The sequence below is a fragment of the Vanacampus margaritifer genome, chromosome 17 (genome assembly GCF_051991255.1).
Source record: "Vanacampus margaritifer isolate UIUO_Vmar chromosome 17, RoL_Vmar_1.0, whole genome shotgun sequence".
Lineage (NCBI taxonomy): Eukaryota > Metazoa > Chordata > Actinopteri > Syngnathiformes > Syngnathidae > Vanacampus > Vanacampus margaritifer.
The window spans coordinates 6302115-6326741 of record NC_135448.1 but is presented as its reverse complement, the minus strand read 5'-3'; the positions used below and the strand labels follow the sequence as shown (position 1 = coordinate 6326741).

Here is a 24627-nt window from a genome sequence, read left to right as displayed (position 1 = left end):
GCTCCTGATTGTAAAACGGCCACAAGATGACGGTCAATACGTAACAACACCTTGAAAAAAGGCAGAGTATCGGCCCATTACTGATACCTGGTATCGGTAATTGCCCAATCAAGTTATTAGAATTGAGGAAAACTAACGAAATAACTAAAACTGAAATTGAAAAAAAAATTGTTATTGAAATGAAATAAAAACGTGTTTTTTTTTGGTTTTACTAAAATTTATTGTGAACTTTGTTTTTTGCTTTGTCCAATTAACATCATACATTTCATTTTAAATGTTTTTTCTGTATGTACATTCATATAGAAGGAATGTCAGTCTTTTAAGATTTGTAGTTTACTTCACTTTGTTAAAACAATATAGCGACTTTTTTTTATCTTGCGATTGAGAAATAGTCCATTTTTTTAACTAAAACTAATGCTAATACTAAAACTAGTACAACTAAAACGAAACATTTTCGGGGGGGGCGGGGTGGAGAGAAAAAAAAATAACAAACCTGCTGACTGAATTTAAAAAACAAAAGTCAAAACACAGTAAAACATAACCTTAATAAAAATAAAAATAAACTATTAGAACCCTGACCTGTTGCCATTCAAATAACATAATACTAGACCCAGGTTTCACATGTGCATAAAATTAGACGAGATGAATGGAGAATGCATTCAAACCTAAAGGGGGTGTTTTTGCTTGGTGGGATTTTTTAAAATGTAAAACATGCACTCTGGTTTAATAAAGGTTGGGAAACACTGCCTTAAAAGAATACGGTGCACGTTACCAAGAAGTGTACTTTTTATGCGAGAAAAGCCATCTTGGCTTCACTCCAACAGCTTGATCGTCTCTCTCACTGATTGCGCTCATCCTCCTTCCGGTACCTTTGGCTCTGCGTTGATATCTGCGTAGTTTGGTGTTGATAATCGCCTGTATCTATGCGCACACGCCTCCCTCCCTCCTTCTGCATCAATGCATCCCCTCCCTCCCTGCACTCCTCGCGGCTCTGTGCGCAAACACGCTCACTCTCACACTTCCAGGCGCGCGCGCACGCACACAAACACTTCTCCCACGCACACTGCTCCCCTCCCCTCCCCTCCTGTCTTGGTGCTGCCTCATTCAATTCATCCACGCACTGACTGCAAAGGGCGGGGGGGCGGGGTTGGATATAAACCGCGAGGAGAAGGCCACACGCTACACTGAGACTGAAGCCACTTTCAGTGCCACAAGCAAGAAGACTCCGAAGCCGGGAGTAGAAGTACCAACATTGATTCTGGAGCTCAGACAAACGAGACTGTACACCGTTTTGGTTCTCCGGATTGTCAACTGGAGCTCCACTGCAAGCCAGATTCATCACAGCGCGAGCTATACGCCAGTTTCTCTGGATATAGCAACTCAACAAAGTTGGTAGTAAACTCTTTGGAGTTTGTAAGAGTCGCCTTTTTAATTTAAAATATTTGCTTGTGGGCATTACGGACACTTGGGCCTGACCCACTCAGGGTCAGGAGCGGACCTGGCGCATCTTATTTGTTTAGGTAGCGTCGAATACTGAACAAAAAAAAGTTTGGCCAGGACGAACTCCGTGCCGCACGTCCGAAGTCCTCAAATTGAAAGACGAGGTAAGAAAATATACTTTATCTTAATATCGTCTTTTTTTCTGTGGATTGTCGCTGTGCAATTTCAATTGAAACTTTTTCTTTGCTGTCCATGGTGCTGAATTCTCAACTCCATGCGCCTGTGTGCCATAAAGTTCACAATTGTGCATAAACTTCGCCATGCATCGAATTTAAATGCGGTTAATTTTGTTGCTGCAGAACTAGGTTTACTTTCTGTCAAGTTGCTAGAACTTTAGGGGTTATCTTGGGTTTGTTGTCATTTTGTTGTGGTTATTTTCTCAAAATGTGAGCAATTTGAGTGCGGTAGTATATATTATAATGGCTTTGCTAGGGCAAAAGAGCACCTCACAAAGAACAGGAGGAGGTCAGAAGACTGCATGTCTGTTTATGTCCCACATACACGTGCTGCAAAGCATTTGCAAGGTGGTCTAGTCAGCCATGCAAAGTCAAGTTCTAAGAAAGAAAACTTTGGATTTTGAAATGCTGCTCTGTTTACACTTCAAAACTATGAACTGCATCATCCAGTTTTTACCCAAAATATCCCGAACCGCGTCTCCATGACAACAGTCCCCAGCTTATTCCTTCGCCTGCTTGTTTTGTCGAAATGTTGCCACCAGCAACAAATGGTCGGGCAGAAAAGAAAAAAAAGCGAGAGAAAGGTCAGGAGGGAAAGTGGGCAATGTGCGTCGACAGCTGGACCGCCTTTCTTTTCACCGCGTGCTTCATCCGATGCACATTCATGGAGCTTCCGGTTGGTGGCGGAAGGGGGGGGAGACCGCCCTCTCTATACAAAGCAGGTGTCTTTGCTATGCTGCTCACAGAGTGGAGACACGGGTTGGGAGGAACAGATGTAGCCTGAAAAGTGCAGGTGTAAGTCTGAGTGAATGCCACTGCAATTACCAAATCATATAGCGCTGTTGCCTTTATGCTTTATATTTAGATATATTTATGATTAGCTCCTCATTGTGCACCTGACTTTAATAGTCACTAAGGAATGACTAAGCAGAAGAATAAGAGAGACAAATTGCACTGAACACAAGCAAGTGATATTGCTTAGCAACCAGCCAGAGCATCTCCTGTCTATTCAGATGTTGACTCTGTGCACTTTCTGCATCCTGGATTACTTAATAGCATATGTTGCATACTCACAAGAAAATGCAATCTGCATCATGCAAGTGTAGTTATGTGTTGTTTAAAAAGTTCACTCGCCCTCATGCATTTTGCATCATCAGCCTCTTGCATATATTCATCTTAGGTGTGCTTTGCTATTAAGCTCATTGGAATGCAATCAGTCTCTGGCACGGGCTAATCATTCCTCTTGTTTACCGTGTAATAAGAGCTGTGCTTTGTGCAAAAAAAAAAACTGTCGAAGTGGCCGCCGTCGCTAGTGGTAATGCTTCTATGGACGTCAGACTGACGCAGATGCTTCACAGTTTGGTACAGCGTGTGGGAGGAAAGACTAAAAGCTTGGCGATATAGCCTTCTGTGAAGGGGCTGTAATTGCTATTTCATCACAATTATCCTGCAGAGAACTTGCCGGGTTGGTTCATTCACTCTTTACTTTAGGCTGGTTGTTCTTAACGTTGTTGGAGGCACTGCACCCCACCAGGTTTTTTATGCAAATTCACAGAGCCCTTTTTTATTGAAAAATAAATTACTTGAATTTTTTTTTTTTTTTTCAAATTCAAGACAACAGGAACAGGGATAAGTAGCCTTTAGAGAGCACTTTAGATGGAACCCAGGGGCTATAGATAAAATGGAAATAGCAGAGGCCCTAGAATTGAACCCTGTAGAATACCAAACATTACGTTATACATGTGAATCATATTGCACACATTCATCTGACCCGCTTTCTTTTGTTCCTTGAGTTGGTATGAAGGGATTACAATAATAAAGAAATCCCTGAGACTGACTTACCAAACCCTTAGAGTTCGATCAAGCCCAGGTTAACTCTTTCACTCCCAGCCATTTTCACTGAAGCAACCCCCTTCGCTTCAGGCTGTTTTACTGGATTTTGCAAGGTCCACAGAATATTGTGTTCTATTGCTATAAAAAAATTAAAACTGTCGAAAGAAAGATTAAAGTCTCTTTCATTTGCGGCAATTAGCATTAAAATATAGCTAAGTTTTATCATTATTCACATTCCTGTTGAAAACAATGGCTAAAAGAGCTTGTTGCAACATGGCCCTGGCTGATCTCTTATACTCTCCTGCCACCTGCTGGACGTTTTTTTGTAATAACTACCCTTGCTTTAAACCACCTCTTCATGCCTACCCCCCCCCCCCCCATTAAAATAGTTTAAATACGTTTTTGGGAGTAAAGGACAAAGTATAAAAAAATAAACTTATATTACATGTTTTTGGGTTTGAATGAGTTAAGAACCACTGTCGTGCAAAGTCTGAGAAATATAAAAACAATTGTGTGCTGTGCTGTCCCTCTGCAGTTCCTTCGTTGACATCCCTGCTTCTCTGAAGTACTAAAACCACCAGATGAGATTGAAATTCTCATCCAACACTGAGCCAATGGCGTCGCCAGCTCTTTCCAGGCCCTGCGTGGCTCTTCTACTGTTCTTCACTTTGACCTCCTGCTCTCCCTCCGGTCCGGCCTCCGACACCTGCGCAACCCTCGAACAAAGTCGCTTCTTCGGCGTGTTCTCATCCACCACCAACCTCCCCTCGGCGCCGTGCTCCTGGACCCTGCAGAACCCCGACCCCCGCCGCTACACCGTCTACATGAAGATCACCAAGCCGACCGATTCCTGCAAGCCGAGGCAGATCAGGACCTTCCAGTTCGACTCCTTCATCGAGACGTCCCGCACCTACCTGGGCATGGAGAGCTATGATGAGGTCGTCCGGCTGTGCGACGCATCGACCACCGTCACCTACATTGAATCCAGTAAGCAGTTCCTGCAAATCCGCAAGGTGGCCTCGAGTAATAACCTGGAGAACGCACAGAGTGACGTCAGCGAATTCAAGTCTGAGTTTCTAGTTGTGGGGAAGAGGAACCCGAGTATGCCCGCCTGCCAGATGCTATGCCAGTGGCTGGAGAAGTGCCTGTCCAGCAGTACCCACGATTATCCCTGTGGTATCATGAACACCCCTTGCCAGTGTTGGGAGACCCCAAAAAGGAAGCCAGGGAGCTGCTACAGGGGTGGCGTCTACGTTGAGAAATGCCTTCCAGTGCCCAGAGACAACGTACAGACTGCTGAGATCATCAGTAAGTGGAACACAGGCTTCATGTTCTCCAGTTGTTTTGTAATCACACTCACAAGGGTTCACTGTTTCAAGGAGGTGATGTTCTGCCGATGCCGGTCCCGGCGCACCTTACCACTCAGTGACCCTTTAATTTGTGTCTCCGAACTTGTTGATACTGGCGATAACTGTCTGTAGAGCACAAGCTCAGGCGAGGGATGTGCACTCCGCCGCCACAAAGTAATGAGAAGCAAATTTAAAGCCTAATTGGATGAACTACCTGAAGCGCACGCTTCACTAACTCGGTTGTGTTGCAAGTCAAGCATGTTAACTTCGGTGCTTGTGTGATGAGGCCGCAGGTGCGTTTATGTAGGAGAAAAGGTGGGAAGGAGCACAAAGACCTCACAGTCAGCTGGCGGTGAAAATCGAAGTGCACTTGCGGTTGGCATAGCAACGCTGCTGTCGGCCACTGCAGTGGTTTGAAGCAATTTCAGACCAAATAACTATCAGCTTTGAGTGCAGACAAAGAGTGTCCTTAAACACCATCTCTACACTTCCTGTCTGAGGATACATTTCTCGAGTCATACTCTCTATGCACACACAGATATTATATATACTGTACAGTGGTCGCTCACTTTTTGCGGATAGGTGATTTTTTTTTTTAAATCTAAAAAATCTTTTGTTTTGTTTTGGTGAACGAGTTAAGCATCTACTTAGCCATAATGAACCCACCACACAGTTCCCACCCTTCTTAACACTTGTTAACTTAATAAATTTATAATAAATAAATAAAAAATGCTGTATTGTACAGAATGTATGTACATGAATATGTTCATGGCTTTAAATAATAAGGTTAATAATATTTATTTGTCATTAAAAAGGTTAACTAATTATTTGGAGGGATAATTACTATTTTTTATTTATGTTTCAAGAAAAAGTATTATTGTTTAACGTACTTCCGGTTTCCGTCGAAGTACTTGAGCCGAAAAAACATGTCCGCCCTTTGGTTTCGTTTTTATACTTTATGCACACGAGTGTAAATATTAATGCTTATTTTTGTCCAAATGTTGTTATAAATAATTCTATGCACGTTCGTTTGCAATGGCGCTACAGTGTACATAGCAATTTTATGGATCCAAATAAAAATCTGCAATAAGTTAACCGCGAAGTAGCGATATATACATAGAGATATCCTGAGTGTATTTTACTTTGGAAAACAACAATAAACATTTTTGACAATTTTCTGACATTATACCAAAACAGGAACTAAACCATACTCGAATTATGTTTGTCTATTTTCTGCCCTGGCAATCTTAAATAACGGCCCTGGGTACTTAAAAATGTTCTGATTTGTCGATAAATTCCATTAAAAAAACTATTGGCAGCTCAATCACTACAATAATCGTTAATTGCAGCTCTAATACAATGACTCTATTTCTGTGTTGCAGAAAGCTGGGCCAGTTGGAGCCGTTGGTCAGTTTGCAGTCAGGAGTGCGGGGGTGGCGTCCAGGTTCGCAGCCGAGCCTGTCAGCCCGATGATGCCGTCTGCCAGGGGACTGTTGAAGAAGGGCGTGCGTGCAACCCACGGGCCTGTATAGGTAACCCTTCATTATGTTCAATTATTTAGCTAGTCCGTTTGGCAGGCAGGATTGCCTACAATGCAATAATCTTCTTCTTTCCAGGCAAAGAACGTAGCAAGAGCCAGGGTCTGCGGGCCATTGTTGGTATGAGGAGAGATCATGCTGATGATTCTAGCCTTGGAGCAGTTGCAACCCAAATCGGTAAGTTCAGTCTGCGCTTACTTTATGCTAGTTTATGTGCATTTTCAAAAGTTTAACCCACTTAATCCATTTGTTCAGCAAATACGAAGACAGATGAGTGGTCCCCTTGGAATGCATGTTCAGTGACATGCGGAGAAGGTTGGCAAACCCGCACCCGTGTCTGTGCAACTTCCTCCTTCACCACCCAATGCACCGGACCTCTGCGGGAAAACAGGCCTTGCAACAACACTGCCGTCTGCCCAGGTAACTTCCAGATGAGCGATATCAATACGATATTATCGTGGCTGTTGCATCACATTCATTTATTTGACTTTAGTTGATGGCGCCTGGGATGAATGGACCCCCTGGAGCTTGTGTTCCTCCACATGTGGTCGTGGTTACCGTGACCGCACTCGCACATGCAGGCTGCCCCAGAATGGAGGAGAGCCTTGCAAGGGCCCTTCAAGACAGAACAAGCTTTGCAACATTGCTGTATGCCCCGGTGAGCTGACAGTTCATTCATCTAGTTCATAGGTGTCAAACTCCGGTCCTCGAGGGCTGCAGTCCTGCAGGTTTTGGAAGTTTCCCTCTTCCAACACAAGCTGATTCCAATCAGCAGGATCGTTATCAGGCTTATGCAGAGCTTGCTGATGAGCTGGTCATATATCAGCTGTGTTGGAGAAAGGAAACATCCAAAACCTGCAGGACTACGGCCCTCGAGGGCCGGAGTTTGACACCTATGATCTAGTTAATATCCACCAAATGACATATAAAAATTCAGTATAGTAATAGAATGAGTGTCAGAATTTCCTTTTTCTGTCTTTGTAGAAAAGATGAAACATTTCAGTGTATTTAATTATAAACAAACTGCAAACTGGACCCACAAAAATAAACATTGTTTGATTAATACACTCAGTCAAGAGGGAGCCTAATTTTTGTTTAATGCTCTTCTAAGTGCTCTTGTACTGTTCTGATTAAATTGAGCTGATTTTGTGGCTGGTGAGTGTAAAAAATTTATATAAGTGAATGATAGTGCTCAAAAAGACTGACAGCAGTGGACTTAAATCTATATAGGAAATAAAAACTCACACAAAGTTGCTGCAAAGCCAACAATGTTGGCCCGCGCTCATCATTGATGCTTCTTTGCTGCTCTCTAGTGGACGGACACTGGAACGAGTGGTCGGTCTGGAGCCCATGTTCTGCCTCTTGCTCCAACGGTACCATGCAAAGAACACGAGAATGCAATGGCCCATCCTACGGGGGCTCAGAATGCCACGGGAGTTGGAAAGAGGCCATCAACTGCTTCCTGAAAGAATGCCCAGGTAAAAAAAACAAAAACAAAAAAAACATATATAAATATCATCCATAAGACATATCACAATGCGTATTTTATGGTATATGCTACTGTTTAGTTGATGGACGCTGGCATGCATGGAGCTCATGGGGCAGCTGCAGCAAGACTTGTGGCGGAGGCATCCAGCAGAGACAACGAGTTTGCGACGGGCCTTTCTTTGGTGGGGAGCCTTGCCCTGGTGAAAGAGGGGAGCAGAAGCGCTGCAATGAAAAGAGATGCCCTGGTTAGTCATGTGAATGTTTTTTTTGTTTGTTTTTTAAAGCATCTACATGAAGATCATTTTATAAACTAACATGATTTTTTTAAATTATCTAGAGCCCCATGAGATTTGCCCTGAGCAGAATGATGGAGATGTTGTGTGGAAGAAAACTCCAGCTGGAGACATGGCTGCCATCTCATGTCCCGCTGAGACTGCAGGTACATTGGCAGCAGATGCTTGTATTTATTTATATCTATACACCATTTATATTTGCTTCACCTTATAAATACTGTATGCTCTCTGTCGTGCAGGTATGATTCTTCGCCGGTGCAGTCTCAACGCTGTCGGCCTCGCCACTTGGGAGAGCCCAACTTACATTAAGTGTGTCTCTAGGAATTATGAGAACATTCAGATTCTGGTAAGTTAAAAAAAAAAAAAAGAGGAGGCCTGTCATAAATCACATCTCCCAAAAGTAGAATCTTTAAGAATCATTTCCACTCTCCTCAATGTAGTCAAGGGATTACATCACCAAAGCACAGCAGGCACAAAGCATTGATGGCATCGCCGAGGTGATTTCACGATTGAGGTTCTCAAGTGACGAAGGCGCAACGTACAGCGGTGACCTCATGGCCAGCATGGAAATCCTGAAGAACATCACTGAGTTGTACAAGGCGACCAGGATGAGGCTTAGCAATGCTGATGTGGAGGTAAACTTAAAAGTTAGCTTCTGGAAATGTGTTTCGAAATACATTATGTCAGGAGGAAAGTATGATGAATCACTGTTTAATATTGCGTTTGTGAAATATGAATGAAGTATCAAAATCTACTTCTTTTTAGCCATCTCAGGGCTCGGCCATTTTGTCACTTGTTCTCAGCAGTTCTTAACCGACAGCAAATCACAAAATGGCCGCCCCGAGTGTTGACACAAATATATATATATATATATTGTACCTCCTTTTTTAATGAAGCTGTCTGTTTCTACAAATCTTCTTACACCTTTGTTTGCATTTTTTTTTTTTTTGCAGAACTATGTCCAGACCATCAGTAACCTGCTGAAAGAGGAACATCATGACAAATGGGAAGAGGCACAGCTGGTACGTGAGAAGAGTGTCTGACATTCATTTTTGAGGGGTTGGGGGTGTGATGGACATATTCAAAGTGAGTCAGTGTGAATGATAGTTTGGCGTGAAAAGAAGTCTGAGCTAATTAGAAGGCAAACTTCTGACGGATGTGTTAATGACTTCAACACTTTTTAACTTTTAGTTGACTTAACTATAAGGTTGACAACTTTTTTTTCTTCTCTGTTCCTGTTAAGCTATTTAGTAGCTCAAAACAAATGTCTGCACATTTCTGTGCAGAACTGCATGACAAATGGGAATGACAAGTGAAAGTAAACACTTGAGGGTGAGCATGAGAGCGAGCGATTGACTCAGGGAAACACACAGCGCCCACTCGCCAATCTGCGACTCTCCACGCCATCCTACAAAGCCGTGCCGGCTGAGAGGGGACACAGACGGCACGCATTTCATAGAAACGCACACCTTGTGCCCACACTGCTCCGGTTTGTGCGTCAGAGACACGCAAGTCAGGGGCAGCCCTCCCCTCTGCTAAGAGGAAATTCTGTAGAAACACCAGATTGAATCACTAGCCGGTCCATTTATGGCGTTAAGGAAATTTGGTGGTTGCCTAGCAGCAAGCGAGGCTTTCACTGCAGTGGGCGGACTTCAGCATAGAAAAGGCAGAATGGATGGTTAGTCATGACTGAAAGTCTCAGATTTCTTTTGACCATTTTGAGATTGTTATCCTTTTCATTGTTGATAAAGTTGTGACTTTTGTGCTCGGTATTCCCTGACATACTCTTTAGTCAAAGCCACAAGGATGACTTTCTTCCACATTGCAAAATCATGCATGTTAGGTTAGTGGGGACTCTAAACGCCTCACCCTAATGAAGACAAGCAGTATAGAAAATGGATAAAAGATTGCTGTTTTAATGAAGTGTTACAAAATGATTCAATTTTGACAGATGCATGAAAAAAATGCAGTCATCTGTAATGATTTTTTCCCCCCGTTTCTCAAACATCCTTTTTCACACATTCCTCCTCCAGATGGGTGCCAACGTGAAGGAGTTCTTCCGTCTCGTCGAGGATTCCGTCAACATGATCGGTATGCAAATGAGCAGCTTCCAGGACATTTACGAAGTCACCGAGAATTTAGGTGAGCCCTCATCTCAACCGACGCTCATGTCTTGTCAGGATGATTTGTCCTGGCGCCATCCACCTAGTGCATCAAAGCGTCTCTTTGGCGCCACGTCACATCCATCAGTCAAACAAATTACTTGCTGTCTCCGAGCTTGTCTGCATCAGGCATAACACATATGACTTTTCGATGAAGCAATCTGTGTGTCAGAATAACTGTAAACTTCACACTGACACTGGCGACGTTGAGGTTCTTGGCAGGTCTTCCTCGTAACTTTTCATCCAAACGCTGAACTGTTTGTGCGCCGACTCTGTTTTCTTCTCAGTGCTGAGCATCCATAAGCGGCCGACTACGACCAGCTCCAACTTCACTTTCCCTGCTAAGGGCTGGAGGGGAATGTTAGACTGGGTCAGGACTTCTGAGGAGAAAATATCCGTTTCCAGAGAGGCTCTGGGCATTGAACAGAGTGGTAAGTCACACACAATTGTTTTTTTGGGGTTTTTTTGCAGTTATATCAGTACCAGCATGGAGTTGAATATGTATCTAAGCAACCATTTGCTTGCTTTCAGATGGCAATGACGCGTTTGTGACTGGCATTGTCCTTTACAGAAACCTTACTTCGTTTCTTTCCTTTCAGAGGTAATGCATTTTTTAATATGCTTTTTAAAATATTATTTTCATGTAATTCTTATTGTAAACACAAGATGGCGCCCACACTATTCCCTCTATAACCATTACTACTCAACGACACTTACAAACTAGGGGGAAAGATTAGTAAAATTCAGGGGAGGGCTAATGGATTATTTAATTCTTTCGGGGGTTGTAAAGACAAAAATCTATTTGAAATGTACATTGACTGCATCTTTTTGTCTTTCCACAGCAACACAACTCTGCTCAATTCAAAAGTAGTGACAGTGATTGTCAAGCCTACCCCTGCCCTTTTGTCTTCTCCCGTCGAAATCGAATTCCCGCATCTCCACAATGTAAGTCTATGACTCAAGCTCATGGAGCCTCAGTATTACCCAAAACACACACACACACACACACACCAGCGTCCCCTCTGGGTGTTTGTTCACCGCGGCACACGCAAAGCTTGACATTTCGTTGACATTTGCGCTGAAACTGTGACATTTGCCAATCATTTTGCCAGCTGAAACCTGTCGCGATCACAGCCTAATCAGCTGGTCAGTCCATGATGAGGAATCACAGTAATTGGCCCAATAATGAGCTTCTGTAACTGCGAAGCTGTTTATAGATAGATGCATGTATAAGTGGCAAGGTGTTGCGTCTCACACGATGATATTATGGATTTTCCAACTGCAGATGTGAAATTCCTCACAATGTCGTCTCCATCTGTTTCTTTTTTAGGGCACTATGAACGAGACATGCCTCTCATGGGACGAAAGTGAAACGTGAGTGTTGACTTCTGTCGTGTCTCTTTTATTTTTTTATGTGCATCAAAGTCATTACTCACGCGTCTATTTTCTCTCGCGGGTGGCAATGTCACCAGCTCGAACCTTCTTTTAGTCATGCATCTGTCACTGCATGGAACATTCATCCATTTTGAGACTCACCAGAGGGAGAGTGATAATGTTGTTTGGTCCCTTTTTCGTGACACAGAGGACAGACAAGTGCCACAACATGTTGGCCTATCATTTCCAGAGCAGGCATCTCTGACATGCTTACTGAAAATGTGATTCATTGTTCACCATTAGCTCCTCAAATGAACTACAACAAGACACAACATATAATAAGCATTTTTTAAGGGATGTTCCATACCAGTACAAGTACTCGACTCTTAAGTAGTCACTGATACATAAAATTTTCTAGTACTGGGTATCGGTCTGATACCTGGCCTTATTTCAAGGTATAGGTACTCGCGATAGCGCCTTCTTGTGGCCATTTTAAGATCAGGAACTAGAAATTAGAAATAATAAGTATTTTTAAAATGCCATTAACGAATTTGTTCCCAAAAATGTATAAATATGTTCTATTTTAAATATTACCATGCTCCCAAAGACATTTTTATGCATTTTTTAAATGTTGTTTTTATGCTAGAGCATACAGAAGGCTTTGATGCAGCCTCTGAACTGAAGAGAATGGTAATGGCAAATTTAGTTATTACAAAACGGCCAGCAGGTGGCAGCAGAGTATAAGAACAGCCAGGGACATGTTGCAAAAAGCTCTTTTCCCCAGTTGTTTTAAACAGGTTTGTGAATAATGATGATGAAACTTAGCTATATTCTAATGCTAAATGTTGCAAAACGGAAACAGATACAAATATACTTTTTTTCGTGATGAAACCAGAGACTCTAATCTTTCTTTTGGTAGGGTCCATGTTTTTATAGCAATAGAACACAATATTCTGTGGGCCTTGCACAATCAGTTGAAATACACTAAACCAGCCGGGAGCGAAGGGAGTTGCTTCAGTGTATATGGCTGGGAGTGAATGAGTTAATTTCATGCAGTTTTAAGGGGAAAAAATTAGGCGAAAATGTATGAAACGTACTAGTGGTATCGATACTTGGTATCGGTGACTACTCAAGAATTTAATACTTGTACTGGTCTAAAAAAGTGGTATCGAACATCCCTATATATTGTGTTGTTTTTTTGTTCACCATTCAGGATTTACCATTTACTATACAACTTATTTTTTATTTTGTTGATTGTTTGTTAAATCTTCTACCGATGAGAAAGCATGGTTTGTTTTTATTTTTTGTTGCGTTTGCCCCCCAGTGGCTAGGAATTGCCAGTAAAATCATGTCCATAACAAAAGATGGTCGTCATTATTTAAACATAGGCCTCAGAAGAAGAAAAAATAGGCCTTTATAAAACACTTATAAAGCCTGTTAACGACAGTACTTAAAATAATTTAGCACATAACATGAAAAAGTATCACGAATATATGCAAATGGGCACCTTCGATAGTGATCTAATGATTGAATAGATTGTGAAATGTAGCCTCAATGTAAAACATTTGTCTGTCTAAAAACACATCATCAAGATGCATTTTTAATGAGCTTTGTCAGCTCTCAAAGCAGCCTCTCTTTTCCTCTCCTCCTCACGCCGGTGGGTGCTTTTGCTCTCTCTCCCCTGTGCAGATCCTCCCTGCTTGGATCGTGGTCTGCGCGGAACTGCAGAGCCGTGCCCGTTCATTCATTCAGAACCAAATGCGTGTGTGACAGCCTCTCCACCTTCGCCATTTTAGCGCGCGTCAACTTCGACTCGGTAAGTCTTTCAAAATGTGAGCATGCGAAAGCTTTTGTCTCTTAGCGCAGACGTTTGGTGCTGTGTGCAAATGCAATGCAGCGTGTACTTGTGCTTTTCAAGCCATTTGCATCGTGCTTCTTTGTCTCGGTGCGGGAGACATGGGTATGGAAATAGCATTTTAATATGAAATAGAGAGGACATGCAAAAATCAACGGAAAGGTGTGAAAACATAGCATTTGATATGTGATTTTGTGTTAAGCATTTTTGTACTACTGTACGTATTGAGATTATATGAGAACGTCTTTGATTCAAAAAATAAGTTTTAATATCTATAAATGACTTGATTATTTTGTTTTGCGGGAAATCAACGCGATTATCCTTAGTGTGGAAATTACTTATGTTTCTCAATCATGCGCCAAAAAAACAATGTTATATATTTCCCCTATAGACTGTGTTGCCCCAGAAGCTGTTCTAGCCAGTTTCCACGGTAACGGCTTCTGCAGCGCTAACTCGGCCTGGGGGATTTTTCATAACTGAGAAGCTTGGGCCAGAAAGAAAAAACACACACACACTCAACCCCCACTTTTCTTGCCCCTCCTCTGAAAGACGATGTGATCTGGCCATCTCTGCCTGCACCAATTACTGCTTCTGACAGCAAACAAACAGATAATACATAATCAAAAATACCCATTAGTAAAAATGCAATGCTTTTTTTTCGGCTTTTAGGTCCATTGAGTGCATGTTTATTATGTCCGAGATTTCAGTCTGCATTTGCTTCTCTCTTGCTTCTTCTTGACCTCAAGCGGTCAGGCTCACACATCATCACTCCATTAGCCATTATCTACAAAGTCTCAATTATGACCCCCCCACCCCTCACACATTCCCCTCCTCCTTCCTCAGCCTCAGTGTGTCTGACAATGCCAAAGATGTGAACCAATGAGAGACAGACGTCTGGTTAAGCATTGACGGCTCCCTTTCTACCCGCTACCACCCACGCTCGCCACCGTCCACTGTGGACATTTTCAATAACATGAGGCAGGGAGGGAGAGGAAATGAGGGAATCAAGCAAACACATTGCAGTGTGTTAGCTCACTTTTGATGTGGTCTCATTTCAGAAGCTTTCATATGAGACGAAATGGACTGCCTTTGTCTAGCTTGTGGTCAAAAAGTCCAATACGTCAAGTGCTTCCTTGCTTTTTTCTCTTCCAAAAGGGATCATGTGATGCAGGCAAGGACAGACATAAGACATGCTTCATATTTAGGTCAAAGCCAGACTCATATAGTGCAACCCAGATAGAGAGGTTGCAGAGCAAGAGGACAGAACAGACTGAATTGCGCATGTTTTTTTTTTGTTTTTTTTACCCGCATTGAGAGCTGAAGACCTTCGGTTATAATGTTCTTGAGTAGACTAACTTAAATTAGAAATGGAGATCCTTCAGTACTGTTTTGTGATCTATTCAAATTTGTAAGCACAACTGATCAAGATATGAGAAATGATGCATCACTTGCAATTTATTGCCTCATAAATCCACTGGGATGTAATATCTTTATTGACATTGCACAGAGCAGCGACATTTCACTTAACAGGCTCAACCCGTCCAAGAAATATGAAAAACAATGACGGAAAGGCCTGTCAGTACTCGCGATTAGGCGCTCTGAGATCTGAGAGCAGGAGGCCGATGACCGATATTTGGAGCCAATATTCATTTTCAGTAAAAGGGAAACAAATATTGACGTTGAAATAAAATAAAAATACAAATTCCAGTTCTTAACTTGAATTTATTGAACAACTTTTCAGATTTGCAAACTGTTCTTCTTTTTTTATTCTTTAATTATAAAATACACTTTTTTTTATTCTAACAAAAAGTTCCGGGAGTTCCCAGGGCACATCTTTAAAAACTTAAATAGCTCTGAAGTAATTTCTCCAGTAAATTAAGTTTTTCAAAATTTTTAAATATCTGATGAAATATTTTTATTATCTTTGTTATAATTTCAAACAATCACAAAAGGTGCAGAGAGTTCCCAGGGACTGAAAACTGAAAATTTAGCTCCCTGAGGTTAACACAAATTTTTTTTAAAAGCCGATACCGATATTCATCAAAATGCCGATTATCGTGCAGATAATCAGTCTATCCCTAATAAGAAGGGAAGAAACGAGGAGGGGGGTAACAAAGTCTTAAAAATAGCAATTAATCAGACTAATACCCAAGAAAATTTTCTCCATCTCTAATCTCCAGTTCAACGATGTGCGCAATTAACCACCTCGAGGGTGCTGTGGCGCCATTCGAAAGTAAAATTTGTGTACTCAGCGTTAAAAGGGAAACAATCGCTTCTTCCACCAGTTAGAACCGCGGGACTATCAACGCCACTGGCGGCAGCGGGCACCAAGCTGCTGTCTGAGATCAGAAAAGGGCAGGTGGTGACAGATGAATGCACTGGTGATAATGGTCCACCTGTTCACCACTGCGGAGTTGAAGCTTGGCACAAAAGCAAAATGCAGCGGAAGGGGAGACGAAAGACGAGTTGTCTGGTGTTCCTCTGAACAAAAGGAGCGGAAAGCTCATGCGCATTGAATCTTTATGACACGCTCACCTTGAGCTCACCTTGCTTGAGCTGTGCCGTTCAAGGTGTTTCCCTTCAGGGAGCCGTCTGCTGTTCCAGATAATGCACATGCGCGGGTTGGTTTTGTGCAGCTCTTACAGGGCATGTCTTTTGTCTCCTCTACAGATCATGGACAAGGCGCTTCTCCCATCCGTGACTCTCATAGTTGGCTGTGGGGTGTCTTCTCTCACCCTGCTCCTCCTCATCATCATCTACGTCTCCGTGTGGAAGTAAGTCACCCTGTGAGCAAAGTCAAAAAAAGCTGTAGGCTCTCAAACTCATCGTTTTCTTCTCTTCCAACTAACCTCAGGTATATCCGCTCTGAGCGCTCCGTTATCCTGATCAACTTCTGCCTGTCCATTATTTGCTCCAACGCGCTCATTCTCGTGGGACAAACTCAAGCTCGCAATAAGGTTTGTTCTCTTCCAAGTCCAGATTTGAAGCTTTCTAAACCTGTCCGCTTTGGCTAACAGCCATCTCCTTTACCTCCTTTGGGCTTCCTCAGGTGGTTTGCACACTGGTAGCAGCTTTCCTGCACTTCTTTTTCCTCTCTTCTTTCTGCTGGGTGCTGACGGAAGCTTGGCAGTCCTACATGGCTGTCACTGGTCGTCTGCGCAACCGCATAATCCGCAAGCGCTTCTTGTGCTTGGGTTGGGGTAAGCAATCTTGGATGTTACTTCTTTCCTTTATCTGTCTTTGACTCTTCTGACTGAATGCTTCCCAGGTGCTTGTTTTCATTTGAGGCTCTAACCCTTATTGGCATATTGTTGATGTTTTTTAGGCCTACCTGCGTTGGTGGTGGCCGTGTCTGTGGGTTTCACAAAAGCCAAGGGATACGGAACCGTCAACTAGTACGTTTTTATATTTTTCAGTTTGAACTTTATCATTGACATATATTTTGGAAAGAGGTTTTATTAGGTCAAGTATTAAAGTACTCAATCTTTTTCTTTAGTTGTTGGCTTTCTCTTGAGGGCGGGCTCCTCTATTCCTTTGTTGGTCCGGCTGCCGCTGTTGTTTTGGTATGTATCAGACCTGATCTCAAAATCTTAATCCATCCCAATATGAGTTGTATTAGTATTTTCCATTCTAACTCTGACTCTTCCATTTTTAGGTGAATATGGTCATTGGTATTCTGGTCTTTAACAAGCTCGTATCCAAGGACGGCATTACCGATGTGAAACTGAAGGAGAGAGCTGGGTAGGTTCTATTGATCTTGCATTAAGGTTTTGTGCTTATCGCCCACATCAGTGCCATTACAGCTGTATTGATAATGTGTAGCGATGTCAAGGCCATCAATCAAACTACTGAAGGACATAAACTATATGGACAAAGCTAAAAGGATGCACCGCTTAATCATTTGGAAATTGGCCTAAGTTCGAGCTACATGCTAATTCTTCATACTTCTACACTATTTTTTTGTCAAGTATAACATATGAAATACAAGCCGCTTGCGTTTTAATTCTTAATTTTCAAAATTAAGCATCATCACGGCAGAATCACACTGATTCGCTCCGGGCAAGCTACATGGTGCATTCAGGGTCCTTTCACAACGTAGGGAACTTGTAAACTTGCCGCACATTAATTGTTAGAAAAGCTCAAATATTAATTGCGATAACATTTCGGTTAATCGTCCAGCCCTAACAACAAGGCTCATAAAGTCATGGTTGGATGAAGATGTCAGCATGCATGCTGAAAATCTCTTACCTCCTCCCTTACAGGGCATCACTATGGAGCTCCTGCGTGGTTTTGCCTCTCTTGGCCCTCACTTGGATGTCCGCTGTACTCGCCATCACAGATCGCCGTTCGGCCCTCTTCCAAATCCTCTTTGCTATTTTCGACTCCCTGGAAGGTTTCATCATTGTCATGGTCCACTGCATCCTCCGGAGAGAGGTGAGAGACACTTGATCATGTTGTTTCAATTAGTTTTATAAATGTGCGTCGTATGAGGTGTGGTTGAAATGCAATTTCCTGACTAATTCCTCCTTAGGTTCAGGAAGCTGTGAAGTGCAGGGTAGTTGACCGCAAAGATGACGGCAATGGAGATTCTGGAAGCTCGCATCACAATGGCCACAACCAGCTTACGGTGTGTTTTTTGCTTTAGTGTGTTGAGTGCCTTGTGAAATTTCTCCTCAAATGAACATGTGCATTAACGGAGTATTTATTCCCTTTTCAGCAGTCTGACACTGAAAAGGATGGAGATTCATGCATACAAGGTGAGCATAAACATCCATTTTTTGCCCTTAAAAATTGCCATTTGCATTTCATAATGAATTTCTTTCACTTGCTCTGCTTGATTATTATTTAAATTTGTCTTAAAAGGCTCATCTGAAGAGAAGATGTCCCCCCCTCAAATGCCTCTTCCCATGGGCCCCAACTTCCACACGCTACCGTCCAACAAGACCCACATGCAGGCAGTTCCCGAATATTCCAGCCACACTCTCACCCTGAAGAGAGAGAAGAGCCGCCTGGTGGGGGGAGTCGACCCCTCCTGTGGAAAACCCGTGTACGTGTGTGAAGGAGAGCTCTTCCAGCAGCTGGATGTTGATCTCGCTCGGGTTCAGGCAGAGGGCGGAGTCTCTGACGGCAGTGGTTACGTGCTCATGCCCAACACCACGTCCACCCTGAGAACCAAACCCAAAGACGACCCGACGAAATACAACATCAACGTGGAACAACTGCCGCAGGCTAGACTCATGCACCTGAGCGGACCTTTTGCTGAGCCGCAAGCTGCCTTTGCCATCAAGTCCATTCCCTGCGACCAGGTCAGCGTGTCCTATTCCGAGAGGGACTCGCCCATCCAAAACATCCACAACATATCCAGCGAGTCTCACATCACTCACAGCAGCCTGGAGAACACCTTTGAGTCGATGAACTCGATGATGTCCAAAAGCGAGACCATCTCCACTTTGTCCATGAGCTCCTTGGAGGTAAGACAGGAATAATAACTAGAAAATTTTCTGTGGAAATTTTGAATGGGACTGCTGACATGTAGTAGTAGGAGTACTTGTAGAATTAGTAGTAGTTGAAATCCAGTCACTTCCTGTTGAATATGGGCCACTGCCTGTTGATATTAGGTCACTTCTGGGTCACTTCCTGTCGAAATCAGGGCACTTCCTGTTGAAATCAGGGTACTTCCTGTCGAAATCAGGGCACTTCCGGGTCACTTCCTGTTGAAATTAGGCCAATATGTATATATATTAGGGGTCTGCATCAATTCAATATGTTTTTTGATATGTGGGGTGCGAAACAATTCAAGACTAGTTTGATTAGAAAGTGAACGATTCGATTTGGTTCGACTCAGTGGGATTATGATTCAGTTCGAGAGGGTATGTGATGCAATTACGTTTTTGTTATCATTTACATACATTTGAATGAACTTGTCAGTACTCTAAATGTGCTATCCATTTCCTTCTGAAATATATCTCTCTCTATATAAAAATGTGTCGTTTCTGACCTATTCATTTAACCTAACTAACCTGATTTGTTATGTCTTATTTTGCAGAGACAAAAGTCCCGGTATGCTGAGCTTGACTTTGAGGTAACTATCAATCAGATTTTTCCTAATGTCATCTTTATGCTCACAATCCATTATTTAAATGCTAATTATGATTATAAATGTGTTCCTTAGAAAATCATGCACACAAAGAAGCGCCACCAGAACATGTTCCAGGATCTGAACAGGAAGTTACATCATGCTGATAAAGACAGAGAGTCACCCGCCTCTGACAGCAAGGTAATACATTATCCATTGTATATGCCCATTACTCATCATCATACCAAAAGGAATTTCTAGTTAATATAGTAGAATCAAAAATGGGCAAAAATTATGATATCAGAGGCAAAGTGACTGTTTGGTGGTGATTTTTTTTTATTGCCCTATGGTTAACAGTTAACACACGGTCATTTGAATTAAGGATGCATTTTCTTCCTTGCTTCCTACAGTCTGTCAGATGGAGCGTATCATCAGCAGGAAGTGACAAAACGAACCAAAGCGTGAGTGTTTTTAATATGACCTCACAATTTCAAATCAACCACCTGTAGTCAAGACACACCATCAGATATAGCATTGCACTTGCCTCAAGGAGGAATAGCTTCTTCCATAGACAAGATTCATTCTTTGACATTGGCCTCGGATGGAATTAAACTTTTTTTATTTCTTTTTTTAATATTTATTAAACATAGAAGAAGAATACAATTACCACTTAATCCAATTTACATAAAGTATGTAATAAAATAAGAATACAAATTATAAATGGGGGAGAAGCAAAAAAATAAAAATAACATTAAGGTAGCTCCAAGAGTTTTTTTTTTGTTTTTTTTAATCTATCAAATTAATATTAAATTTAAAAAAACACATTCAGGTAGCTCCAAGAGGTATTTTAAAATATATATATATATTAAATTAATATTAAATTTAAAAAAAATCCTTGTTCGTATACAAATTTGAAAGGCTTACAATTATTGTCAATTTCAATAAAAAATAATTTGAGTAAAGGTTTCAAGTTTAAAATTTTACATTTATGGACATACAAATTAACAATTGTTTGTTCTTAGATTCAAAAAGGGTAATAATGTTTTTAACATCCAATATAATCTTGTGTTTTGATTCACACATAATAATTTTCGCTCATTTCATTATGATTCGAGCCAACGAGCGACATCATTGCTTCACTAAGTGTCGTCCCTTTTATTCCCCTTCAGGACAAACAGCAGGGTCCCTTGGAGAGGCCTTGGGAAGGGGTACGAGGCTTGCCGCAGCAATCTCCCCCCGCGTGGGTCCGTAAAGACTTGGAGCCTTTGGCTGCCTCGCCGTTGGAGCTGCACTCTGTGGAGTGGGAGAAGACCAGCACCCCCATCCCAATGGTGGGTCAGGACATCATTGACCTGCAGACAGAGGTCTGAGGGATGACCTCGCTTACCTTTTGGGTTTGCTCTCCTGTATTGGAAAATATGGGAAACTTAGGAAGTAGGTCAGAGAATCAACGTCTTCAAATCCTCAGTCAGGGCAGGATGGGGCAAGAGTGGAATACAGAGTGGGGGTGGTTTGTTATTGTTGCCTCTCTGAGTGGACTTGGCTCGAGAGGTCGAGGGGCTGCTGGAGTGTTCCGACAGACATCCACATAGACCAGAGTTGGCTGCAGTTCCATTAGTGTTTGCTGCGGGGTTTCTGAAACCTGCAGTTGAGATCATGTGGCTAGTGATGCCTGCTGTGCTTCTTTTGACCTTCAGAGACAACAAAATAACATGGTATACCTTCCTGCGTTTTGGGAGGTAATGACTCGAACTCTTGGCTGCTCCTCCTCCGGCCTAATTCCCTTCCAACATAGCAAAGAGAGCAAAAGCACGGGTGGAGTATGATAGGCACAGATTTTGTTTTGTGTTCCCTTTGTAGGATTTCTGTTGGATTCTTAAGATCTTAAAACACCTCCATGAAACTTTATACGATCATGTTTAACTCATTTGCTCCCAAAAACATATAAATATGTTCTATTTTGAATATTACCATGCTCCCAAGGACGTATTTATACGTTTATTTTTATTTATTTATTTTTATGCTAGAGCATTGATGCAGCCTCTGAACTGAAGAGAATGCTTGAAGCAATGGTAGTTGTTACAAAAAACGGCCAGCAAGTGGCAGCAGAGCATAAGAGATCAACCAGGGCCAGGTTGCAACAAGCTCTTTTCCCAGTGTTTTAAACTGATTTGTGAATAATGATGAAACTTAGCTATATTTTAATGCTAATTGCTGCAAAATGGAAACGGATCAAAAATATACTTTTTTTTCCTGATCAAAGAAAATACTCTAATCTTTCTTTTGGTAGGTTCCATGTTTTTATAGCAATAGAACACAATATTGGCAAAATCTGGCAAAATCCGGGAGTGAAGGGGATTGCTTCTGGGAAAATGACTGGGAGTGAATGAGTTAAGCAATTTGTTAATTATTACCACTGTTATTGATGATCTTGTTTGACCTATTTCAGTTTTATATGTCATATATGTAATTTGCTTATTTTTTACTGTGACCTACAACATTAGTCTGGGGAAGAAAAAAAAAACAAGTGGAACACATCAGTAATGTGTTGTGATCCAGTATGCTCTGCATCGGGACAAACCTACTGAGTGGTGATGGAGGCGGTTATACGCGTTCCTGCTTTCTACTGCATTTTGCCTCGATACCAAAACACCAGCACCACAATACAGACTCTTAACGCGGAGCAGTATAATGTGGGAATTTGCTGGGTGTGCGTTTGAAGAGAAACTGTGGATCCAAGGTCGGGAAGACCTTTTCATCATCACCCGTTTGTTTCTCAGCCTTGCAAGACTATTTGGACAAAGCTGAGGCTCCTGACACGGATGTGACTCAACACATTTGTGTTTTTAACCATCAGTGTGAAATGGTGCAATATGATGGGCGCTTGATGATCAAGCAAGACTGATACTGTATCGCAGTTTTTCTTACTGATGACTCAAATCTTTTATACCATCTTCCTCATATTTACAGAGCATATAGACGCTTTATGAGAAAATTGTATTACAAATCTGTATTAGTAATTCAAGGAATTTATTGACTAGAGATTTGTTAGCATAAGACTCCATATTTGGAGGTGTCTGTGACAGGTAGATCATTGTACTTCTATAAAAGCAAACAGTGTATAGGAACGAATGAATATCTCTACAAATGTGCTTCAGGATATTTGTTATTACTCTCCACTGTGTCGCGACGAGTAATGGAACCTCATGTCTTCTGTAAAAGTGTTTTTGATAACCTTGTCACAAGTTGTCAGTAATTGTCAGCCAATTCTATTTCCAGTTTTATCAGTTCCTTTGTTAGTCCAAGTCATATCTCAACAGACGGAATCATTTATAATCTCATCATGATTTATTTTTGTATGCATTTGCCCTTTCCCTAATTGTACAATTTTCACAGCACAAAATGAATGTGATTAATTTCTAATAAAAACAATATATATTACATTAATGAAGTGTGTTATGTGAAATGTTGACTCGTCAAAACAACAGTAAAATGCTAAATCTAAATTATTATTTGTATAACATTTTATGAATATGTTGAAGGGGGAGAAAAGTAAATTGAGATTTTGTAAAAGTGCAGAGAACAAGATTATGTATTTGTAATCTATTTTTAATAGCCATATTAAAGCCTCCAGCAAAAGCTATCTCTCTAAATATAGTCATATGATTTGTTGGTACCAAAAAAAAGCAAGCTCTTAAGTTGATAAAAGAGCAAATCTCCTCAGTTCTATTTTAATGCTTTGCAAGGAGACAAATCATTATAAAAGAAAAGATCAGTGGTTTGAGAAAATGACAGAAGGTAACACATTAAAGAGCAGACTGAATCTGTCATTAAAGTTGTCTTAATTTGTACTTATAACTTTATTTTTCTCCAGTATTATTATTTGTTACTGTATAATTGTAAGGGTGTAGCAAAGCTTTTGTCCTTAAAATTGATTGTCATGAATTACATAGGCTACTGAACCTCCTAGCATGATGATTTTTGGAAGTAGTTGTAAGCATTGCGTGTTTATAGTCAGGGCCCTATAAAGCCTGAACCATCAAATATATCAGAGAAAATTCTGATTCTTCGTAAATAGAGTATTTATAGGTCCTTTTGAACAAACAAAAAACTATTTTTGAAAATCAACTTCCACATATGACTTTTGATTTGTGTCATATTTGATGCATCCAGTCACAATGCTTTGAATCCATACATTTATAAGTGTCAAAAATATAATAATAAACATACATATCAAACATATTGGTATTTCTAAAAATCTGTAGGAATATTTCCCACTACTGTATTAATAAGTATAGTACTGTATACCTGCTATCATGCACGATTGGGATTTGAGAACTCCACCAAAGTAACTGGAAACAACATTTTTATTTATTTTTTCAATAACTTTGTGGGTCACAAATTTTGATTTTTAATAGTGGAAAGCCTCTAAACAGTTTCTCTTCTGGTTCTGGCAAAGGTGTACTTTGCTCTTTTTACAAAGGCAAAGTGGCCTGTGCAGAACTTGCATCTGTGTTGTTTTTGTCATTTGGGGAAATGATCAACTATGTATGATCAATGATCAATTATGCAATTTAAGCATTATATTAGTATGATTGAAAAATCGAGCTTTGATTACATGGCAAATGCAAAACTTAACAAAAAAATCACAGTTGACTGATTCAGCGTAAAATTATACAATTACTGTTTCAAATTTTATACATTTACTTTCAATAACATGGTTTTACTAAAACTTATCGTCAAAAATATTGAGTACTTTCACATTATATCCACCCATAAACTTCTTATAATGTTGTCTAAGTAACATTTTTCAACCTTTTCTTACCATAACACTATATTTGACAAAGAAAATCTTCAAAATCAGGTGTCTCCCCTTTCTCAATTGTGGCGATTTTGCAAGGTCGCAGAAAAAGACGTCAGATCGGTGATTACTGCCCTCTAACGGATTATTCATGCATTGCATGTGTCGGATCATATACATCA

The 24627-nt window shown here is 41.2% G+C and overlaps 1 protein-coding gene across 2 annotated transcripts; it reads left to right on the top strand.

Moving 5' to 3' along the window:
• Positions 1-1201: 1201 nt before the first annotated feature.
• Positions 1202-23091, top strand: LOC144037614 (adhesion G protein-coupled receptor B1-like). Of its 2 annotated transcripts, none has more exons than XM_077549210.1 (32): positions 1202-1604; positions 4045-4817; positions 6241-6390; positions 6475-6573; positions 6652-6816; positions 6890-7054; positions 7710-7874; positions 7965-8129; positions 8222-8323; positions 8417-8523; positions 8618-8812; positions 9131-9199; positions 10211-10319; positions 10627-10770; positions 10871-10940; positions 11182-11284; positions 11670-11713; positions 13403-13529; positions 16239-16342; positions 16423-16525; positions 16618-16768; positions 16894-16963; positions 17065-17131; positions 17224-17309; positions 17831-18002; positions 18100-18195; positions 18289-18325; positions 18432-19039; positions 19615-19650; positions 19741-19845; positions 20055-20105; positions 20814-23091. In XM_077549210.1, exons 2-32 carry the CDS (start codon positions 4091-4093, stop codon positions 21012-21014), a joined length of 4593 nt encoding a protein of 1530 aa, XP_077405336.1. In that variant the 5' UTR covers positions 1202-1604; positions 4045-4090; the 3' UTR covers positions 21015-23091. The 2 variants fall into 2 exon arrangements, with proteins under 2 accessions (XP_077405336.1, XP_077405335.1); XM_077549209.1 differs by having other exon boundaries at positions 18286-18325.
• The last annotated feature ends 1536 nt before the right edge of the window (positions 23092-24627 follow it).

Excerpts from the sequence above, each read along its gene's own strand:
- LOC144037614 (XM_077549209.1), top strand. The coding sequence starts at position 4,091 with ATGAGATTGAAATTCTCATCCAACACTGAGCCAATGGCGTCGCCAGCT. Across the intron at positions 16,964-17,064 it reads GGATACGGAACCGTCAACTA|TTGTTGGCTTTCTCTTGAGG; the intron begins GTACGTTTTTAT and ends CTTTTTCTTTAG. Across the intron at positions 19,651-19,740 it reads ATGCTGAGCTTGACTTTGAG|AAAATCATGCACACAAAGAA; the intron begins GTAACTATCAAT and ends TGTGTTCCTTAG.